Raw genomic sequence first — 9209 nt, 5'->3', positions numbered from 1 at the left:
ACAAAAACCCTTGATGTGTAACCCTGAGGCTGACCGGAGGGCAAGGGGCTACTTTTCATGGGTCAGAAGTAGCACCGAATCTTTTGGGGAAGCCTCTTGAGACTTCAGTAGGATAGGAGAACAGCAACCACACACAAAGGGGCCGTCCGGTTGAGGTTTATCGTCTTTATTCCGACGATCCCTGGTTTCGAAGAACCGAGTTGGGGGACCTTGGAGGTCTTCTAGCCCAACCCCCTGCTCAAGCAGGAGACCGGATAGACCATTCCAAGCAAATGGCTGCCCGGTCGTTTCTTGAAAGCCTCCAGTGACAAAGCGCCCACAACGTCGGCAGGGAAGCCCTTCCACGGATTCATCCTTCGGTCAGGAAATCCTCCCGAGATCCAGGTTGGAATCTCTCCTTGAGAAGCTTCCACCCCCTTCTTTTGGAGAGCAGGTCCCTCCAATATTGGAAGGCGGCTTCCTATCCCCCCCTAGTCCTTCTCTTCCTTAGACCAGGCGGGCCTCGTTCCCTCCACCCGTTCATCGCATGGCTTGGCCTACCGACGTAATTTCACTAAGCCCGTTTCAGGGTGAATTCTCTCGTGTGTTTCCTCATTCAATGTTGCAAAATCTCTTAAAGCCAAACGGGTTTTGTAAGTGCCGGTTGCTCATCCTTTGGCTTGCTAAGAAGTAATGCTTGGGGAGGGGAGCGAGGCAAGAAACAGAGCGACCCCCCCCCCCATGGAAGAGACCCTCAGGTGGGCTTCCATAGTAGGCAGAAGTCTGGCCTGAAATAAATTCTAAGCCACCAGAGTCCAAACTGAGACCGGAAGCCATTTCCCAGTAAGACTCACTAGCCACTGCTAATTTAGAGTAGCAAAACTTACTGTCCATAAAGCGCAATGGCATAAATGCAAAGCCGAAATGCATGGAATAAATGGATTCTTCCTCGAATGAACCCCAACTGCAAAAAAAGGTTGAAACTGAGTTAGAATAAAAGAATACATTTTATAGGAAAGGGCCTTGGGCGTAACTATCTATCCCCTGAAGCCGATATTTTTACGGTGCATAATTCTAAAGATCTTCAACTTGTCAGGCCAGGAGATGTCGGTCAAAGGAACTGAAGCAGCATTCTTGTGTGAAATGGTTCACTTATTTACTGCTAATGGGGAAACTCCATGGCGATGCTATGGAGATACAACTCGTGCAGCCACGTGGACAGATGGAGGAGACCCCCCAATGAAGTGAGGAACTCAACGCGCAGCAGGTTTCAACTTGTCTCGGTTACTGAAAGGAGCTTCAGGCAGACAATCTGAGAGGTTTTATGAAGAGTTTGGCACCTGCTGTTCTCGTAAAAGCTCCTTGATGCTTTGAGAAAGACGACGGTACGCGGATTTGAGCCTCTGCTCGGTAAGGAGAAGTTGGCCAAGATGAAATGTAAGTGGTCCTGTCTTGCTTTCATTGTGTGTGTGTGTGTGTGTGTGTGTGTGTGTGTGTGTGTGTGTGAAAATTGACTCCGAGGCGAATCATTCTAATCAGAATAACAGAGTTGAAAGGGACCTTAGAGGTCTTCTAGTCCAATCCCCTGCTCAAGCAAACATTCAACCTGGAGGATGGATCAAATGATGCCATCCGAACATCCAAATGATTCTATTAGACACCTTCACTTGAACCAACTAACCACGTCAATCTGATTCAGAAAGTTAGTTCAATTAGAAAGAACTGCTGAATCCAAGAGCCATTCCTTAAAAATCTCAGATAAACGGCAATCTGAAAATGGTCGAATAAAAGAAGCTATGATTTGTAGAAATATCCTTTCTCCCCCTGTAAATGGAAAAGGATAATTTCTCCTCTTCTTGAATCTATTGATCAATGAAAGACTGAGCACGTGGTCCATTAACTGATTGCTTTATGCCATTTAAGAACTGCTACCTCTATTTTGAAGGAAGAAAATGAGAAAGTGCTAGGAACAAAGGGGTATTTTCAGGGGGGAGAGATACGGTTGGCTAAACTATTCAGTGCATACTTTCTCCTCCAGAAAAGAATTCAGTTTGATCAACAAAAGCACCTCAAGTGTTAAAATGTTTTCACGTTAATAAGGTGTTCCTGCAATTAAACAAAGACCTTTTCTAATTTACAAGATCTAGGACACTTTTCAAAAGCATTGCTTTTATCCTGAATGAGCAGGTGGATGCTTGATCCCTTTTATCTCGGTGCCTTCTGCTGAATTGAGTATTGTTCAGGTATCATGGTGTCCAGAGACCATCCAGCTTCTCCTTGTTTTCTTAGGGATTCTTGGATTCGCTTTGCTTTGGACGTCCGTTGGGCTCTCTAGGTTGCAGTGCGTCCTGGAGAAAGAATACTTCTGCTCGTCCATCCCAAAGGGTGAGACCTCTTCCAAAGATGGGTTGGGATGGAATATCCAATTGTGGTTGCAGGCACCAAGAATTGCTTATAAAATGGCCTTGGAAAAACCCACTGAATATTTCTGTTCCAGACTTCCCTGCGGGCCTCACATCCATTCTCTTCGTGGTAACCAATCTGGGGACGCTCAACTCCACCGTCTTCAAGAGCCCAACTTTGTCGTCCGTCACCAGCCTTGCTTTAGCTAACAGTGGCATCCACAGAATTGAAAGTGGCACATTTCATGCTTTCCAAGGCCTCACTAAACTTAGCCTCTATCAGAACAGCCTCACTTATGTGACGGCATCTTGGCTTTCCAAACCAGGCTTACTCAAGAACCTGACGTTGGCCCAGAACCTCATGACCAAAATCGGACCTGAGACATTCTCTGGCTTCTCCAACCTTATTACCCTGAGTGTCGCCGGCAATAAGATCTACAAAATTGCCAGTCAGAGTTTCAGAAGCTTATCCAAGCTTGTGTTCCTTGACCTTTCTGGCAATAATTTAACCGGCTTAACGAGAAATATGTTTGATGGGATGGGAAGGCTGCCGGTGATGAAACTCGGAGGAAACCCATGGAACTGTTTCTGTGAGCATCAGGATTCAGTATTCTTTATTCAAGGTATGGCACTGGAAAATGCCTGCTTTTTTAATAAGAAAAAAAGCAAAGATTATAGAATAAACTACTGATTTTTGCCCCTAACCCAGATTTAATCTTTGTGTTCCACTGAAAAAGTGCTTAGGTTTCACATACCACCCCAACGAGACTTTTTCGAAAGGCAACTGGATGTTTTTTTCTTGAAGATGTTTTGCTTCTCATCCGAGAAGCTCCTTTAGTTCACTTCACTTAGAACTGAAGAAAGCTTCTCGGATAAGAAGCAAAATGGCTTCTAGGAAAAACAAAGTCCAGGTTTACTTTGGAAAAAGCATCTTTGGGTAAACCATGACATGGATGACTAAGAATCTCCACAGATGTTTCATGAACTAGAAGTAGAAGAGACAGGCTCAAAGGGTGGGAGTCAAGAGAGGAATTAACCTGGAATCCTTACATTCTCATAAATGGTCTTAAGTCCAACCCCTCTTGAATTCTGTTCACTCTTATCTAGTGCCAATTTAGTGCTGAAGTTTAGTTGACTAGATTCTTGTATATAGGCTGGAGTAATAAATCTAAACTGGAACTCAGTGTGTGATCCTGTTCCTTCATGCCTGACACCACTGCTGCTTTCAGCCTACCAGGTGAGCCCTGCCAATGGTGGTTTGTTTAGCAAACCATGGGATTAGTACACTGTGCAAACTTGTCCCATGTATCACAGTCTTCAACAACCTAATGTCCTGATTTTGGGATACTGTTGTTGCTGTTGTTGTTTTTCTTACAGAGCTGTACAACATGTCACTGCTCCAGGATGCCACTTCTGTCATATGTCACAACCCACCAAGCATGAAAGGGATCCAGGTCTGGAACATCTCCAGTTTCAACTGCACACCAGAATCCATGTCAATGACTTCGGGGAACAGCTTCTATCAAATTGGACTACCGGTTTTGCTGGCTTGTTTAGGTACTGCTTAATATTTCTGTTATGTGTTTCCAACTATTCTTGATGCTACTTTATTGTAGGAGGTGAAGGTGTTAACTGGGGCTGAGAAGACCCAGCATCAGATCCACTTAGCCAGGGCAAATCATTGGGTCTGAGGGGTCCTTGGTGCTTCTGAGCTTGGTTGTTTTCTTGCAGACATTTCATGACCCAAACTAGATAATATCATCAGTGCTAGGCCTAGTATTAATGGTGTTACCTAGTTGTCGAGTGCCAGGGAAATCAGGCGATTCAAGCAAATGAGTGTAAAGATTTATTGCAAACCGAAGAGATCTACGAGAATCTGACCAACCGGCAGTCAAGGGAAATAAGCAGGAGATAAGCGAGGCATTCAAGGTGGGCTGAATTCAGATTTCTTGTGACCTATGACTTATGACTCAATCTAGTCACCTCCTACCCTAGTTTGGGTAATTAAAACGTCTGCAAGAAAACCACCCAGCTCAGAGAGCACCAAGGGCCCCTCATTTCAAACCTCCGCTACAAATATTCTCCTTGATATCGTTAAGTCTGTTGGACCAATGTAGACCAAAGTATTAGAAATGTTCTAGCCACTAAAGGAGATATATTTATTTCTAATACGTTTTCCTTGGACATCTACCCGATGCTATTCTATTTTACATAACAACTTCTTTGGATTTTAGCTTTCACCACTTCCATTATTGCCCTTGTACCTTAAGCAGTTTATCAGAATTTTTTATACCTCTTCTTGTTTCAGATTTTGCCACTGGATGCTTTACTTCAGAATGGGTATATGATTCATTTCTGAGTAATTTATTTTTCCTTCCTTGTTTTTGGCAGCATTTATTTCCTTCCTCTTCCTGCTGTTTGGGATGTGGTTGGTGAGATATGCCAGCAAACGTATCTGGCCAAGCCAAGAGGCCATGGAACCACCTCCCACTCCAGAACCCAAGATTCAGATCGATTCTGTAGAACATCAACTCACAGCTAGAGAGAAGGAAAACCAAGCGAGGACTACAGCTTCAGGAAACAGAATGTTGAAAATCCGTGCCAAGTCTGCCTCGGCTGTTTTACTGAGAAAAGAATTCTACCAAAGACAGCAAACATCTATGGATGCAAACCAAGAACAGCCAGTAATGCCCCTCTGGTCCCAGAGTGACAAAATCCATACCGAAGAGGAGGACCTGCATCCTTTGTCAGGACTGTGGAATTACCAGAAGCTGGAGGAACTCTCTGCAGTAGAATCTCAGAGCCACATCAAGGCAAGCCCAGTTGTGGTGGAAGTATGTCGAGATACTGTAGAGACTCACGTTTCTTCTGAAGCCTCGGACCGAATAATCCAAGATGTTGGAGATTCTACACATCTTGAAAAGGAAAGCGGGGTCCCTCCTGAACCTTTCCTGTATTTAAGTGTGACTACAGCCCCTGAAGAACAGGAACAGGAGGTCAAACCCCAAAGGGACATGACTTCAGAGGAGGAGAGCCACCCGTTGAGGCGTTCGTTGACATGGCCTTTCGAAAGGAAGGTTGCGGGTCAAGGATCCGATGGGTTGAGTGTCGGGGAATCATTCAAGGCACAGGTTTTGCTCCCCCCTCTTCGCTGTGGTGAGGTGCTGGAAGTGGAGAAACCAGCATTTGATCAAGAGTGGCTACATCTATCTCCCAGGAAGGGGGATCTTTTGTGCTTTGACGGCAATCAAGAGGACAATCACGAGGCTGAGTTAGCCAATGAAACGGAGCCTCCACTTTATAAAGAATCAAATCCAGAAACTAGAGATGTAGGGAAGGTGGAATTGGATACAAAAATTCGAAGTCAACATGATTTACATAGATCTCAGAGCAAGACTAGCCAAGCCAATGATGATAGAACGAAGTCAGACTTCAGAGGAAGACCAGCCGACTTTTCAGAGCTTGGTCTTCGGAAAGCAGTTCCTCCAGGGTGTAAGCAGACTGCTCAGACTGATATCAGAGCAGCCAAGCTATCCACAGGGCTAAAAACCAAGCAGTTTTCAAAGCCGGTGTCTTCTCAGTCCAGAAACCTCCAGAAAGCCAACACATCTCCACCATCAAGAATTGCATTCGCCAGTTCTTCATATGAAGAAGACACTGCGTTGCCAACAAACGAATCTAAGTACATCAACCTTCTGCATGAAGTAGTAGAGAATCGGGGCCGATGGACACGGGAGCGATGGAAGCTGACGCACCAGAGCTGTGCTTTTCTCCAGCCACCCACCAAATCCATGTAGGTCCCAGTGGCCTTTAACGCAACGCTCCAAAATTGAGATGACCCAGAGTACTGGCTTTCTGGTCATGAGTAGAACACCACCTTCCTTTGAAGTTCCCTGAAATCAAAAGACAAGACTTGGGAAAGAATCTGTACAATAACTCATAATGCCATTCTAGAACACTTTGAGTATATTCTGGAGCTATCTTCTGGAAGGTGAGCAGGGTGGTGCCAAGCACCCCGATGTGCATCTTTGGTGAGACTCCATTGGCCCACGACTCTCTGGAAAAAAAATAACCCACCCCACTGTTCATCTTTTCAAAATTATCTTGAGAATGGAAACTGGCTCCAAGGGAGATTAGCCTTCCCTCAACTTGGCATTTCAGGGGAAGTCTCAATCTTCCCAGCTGTTGGACCGAAGTCCCAAAACTGCTCCACCAGGTTGGGAAGGCTGCCATGAGGACAAATAATTAAAATACGCTGAAGGGTGGAACAGCCTTCTCCTTGCAGTAGTGAATTTTAGGTTGATGGTCTATCCAGCTTGCCAATTGCAGGGGGACCTTATTAAAGGGGGGAAAAGATGGCTGAGCTTTTCCTTGTTTTTATGTGTGATTCAATACACAAAACTGAGGGTGGAGTTTCATTCTCCAGGCTGCACAAAGCTCAGAGAATGAACCTTCACACTCATCCTACACCTGAGCTACGTATATTGGCCACTATTGCAACAATACACCATGTTGTTGATCCTCATTTGAAGCTCATAGCATCCTTGGTGAAATTCTAATGATAAAATTGGTAGGTAGTTTGATTTTGTTTGATAAGCGACTTGGGTTGTGCTTTGGGATAATTAGGATGTCTTGTTCATCAAAATCCACTTTTCAGGTTGTTGGTTTTTTATAATATGGACCAATTCTCTGTCCTCACTGTGATGCCAGTGATCCGAAATTTGCTTTGCGGTGAACTCAGGAAACAAGCCAATCCATCTCTTTGATGGTTTAATTGCACGTATTGATTGAGTGAATGTTTTATGAGGAAGATCCTTGATCCCTTCTGTTTGCATGTTTCTGTAACGCAGACCTGGCTGTTAAAAGTGTATTGTTTATTTTGAAATCTCTGCACGACCACAGCTCTTTCGGCTGAATAAAAATAGCAAAGGATGAATAATGTAAACTGGCTGGATTTTAATTGCTTCCTCAGATAGTTTTAAAAACTTGGGGTGAGGGGGAGTGTTCTCTTCTCAACTTGCCTCACCCTAAAATGAAATAATGGCCATACAGTTTACCCTGTACACCATTTATACACAGGATAGGATTCTTGTATCCTTTAGTCCCCATGGGGGGACTAAATGTATGCTTAGTGAGTCACTTAAGTAACCATATGCATAACTCAAAAGAAGTCTTTTAATTCAAGAGGTGTGTGGTTTTACTTTTTTTAAAAATGTTGGGTTTATGGTGCGGTATGAACTTAGGCACTGTGGTTTATTCAGTAAATCACAGTTCCTAAATTCACACCACACCCTAAACCCAACATTCAGTAAACCACAGTCTGCGAAACCACAGTACAAGCGAAAACGAAGTTCTTCAAAGTCCTCCTGAAATCCCTCTGAATTCAGTGTCTCTTCTCTAAAACAAACTCCGTGGTCTTTAAGTATTTATTCAGCAAAACGCTCAGCTCTACTGCTTCCTCCTCGGAGGGAGGAAGCCACTGACAAGAGGAAAGAGTTGGACAATTGAGAGCTGTCCTTGGTCCTGCGAACCCGATCTCCCCCGCATGGATGAGGTCAAGAGAACTCTGCAAAGGAATGGCAAGTGGACATCCTTATTTCTTGCATTCTTGTCGGGGGATCTTGTCTGGGAAATGGGGAACCGATGACATTCCAAGGGAGATGGTGGCCTTTCTGTGTTTGAATCCCGCAGGTATCGCAGGATTTGTGGCTCTGTTGCTCCTTGATTTGAGGAGTGTTATTCCTTGTCCTCCCATCTGCCAGCTATGCTCCATAGATACAGTTGAATGTGAGGATGTGTCTTCACTCCAAGATGGTGAGCATCTTCAGTGCTTCTAGCTGTTCCTTTCTCCTCCCACGGTTTCCATCAACCGATAACTTACAGGCTATTTTCATGCCATAGTGGCGGTATATATGGAAGAGTTTCTGGTTAGCAACATCTAGGAATGGACTCCTAAGCCCAGTTAAACATGTGCAAGCAACAGTTTGAACTCACTTCCCTCGCTAAAGTCATTTACTGATGATTAACAGAATAACAGAGTTGGAAAATCTCCTCGTCAGCCCCTTACTCGGACGGGAGGTCCTATATCATTTCAGGGGGATGGCTGTCCAGTCTCTTCTTGAAAACCTCCAGTGTTGGAGCCCCCACAACTTCTGGAGGCAAGGAGTTCCTCTGGTGAATTGTCCTCACTTTCAGGAAATTCCTCCTTAGTTCTAGGTTGCTTCTCTCTTGGTTAATTTCCACCCATTGCTTCTTGTCCTGCCTGATAAGTTCCCTTACAGTTTTATCAAGATCTGCTTTGCAAGTGTTTATCCACTTGGGAAATGCAATGACCACAAGAAAATTAGCACAAGTTATGCACACACACAACCAACCCCACAACCCCCATCTAATGTAGTGTATTTTATTGATTGGGTTTTAAAAAAGCAGATTAAACCAGTTTTCCAGAACTCATCACAACGGCTGGAATTATGGGGATTCTGGAAGACTGGTTTAATCCCAAACTTGGCAACTGTTTAGATGTGTGGACTTCAACTCCCAGAATTTGGCTTGCTGGGGAATTCTGGGAGTCGAAGTCCACACGTCTTATAATTGCCAAGACTGGGACCCCTGGTTTGATCTGTCTTTTCACCCACTGGAGGAAGGAACACCTTTTGGAGCAAACCTGGGTTAGAATGCTAGGTTAGTATCTCAGAGTTGGCTCCAAAGTTAGTTCCGTTCAGCAGACACCAGATTTAAGTTTGTTGAGGTTTACAATTTTGGTGCGTGCATCCTTGATGCTTTCTTTTGAAATTTTTACTACAGAGGGTAGCATCAGTCCAGAGTTGG

General features: G+C 44.4%; 1 protein-coding gene across 1 annotated transcript; it reads left to right on the top strand.

Annotated features, from left to right (window-relative positions):
• The first annotated feature begins 2501 nt into the window (after positions 1-2501).
• Positions 2502-7046, top strand: LOC148124543 (uncharacterized). Its single transcript, XM_087914294.1, has 3 exons — positions 2502-3004; positions 3759-3938; positions 4773-7046. Exons 1-3 carry the CDS (start codon positions 2743-2745, stop codon positions 6176-6178), a joined length of 1848 nt encoding a protein of 615 aa, XP_087770420.1. The 5' UTR covers positions 2502-2742; the 3' UTR covers positions 6179-7046.
• The last annotated feature ends 2163 nt before the right edge of the window (positions 7047-9209 follow it).

Source organism: Pseudonaja textilis, chromosome 17 (genome assembly GCF_049901715.1).
Source record: "Pseudonaja textilis isolate UNSWEBS1 chromosome 17, rPseTex1.2, whole genome shotgun sequence".
In the NCBI taxonomy this organism is placed as follows: domain Eukaryota; kingdom Metazoa; phylum Chordata; class Lepidosauria; order Squamata; family Elapidae; genus Pseudonaja; species Pseudonaja textilis.
The sequence above is the reverse complement of the archived record's forward strand: the minus strand, read 5'-3'. Positions and strand labels throughout refer to the sequence as shown.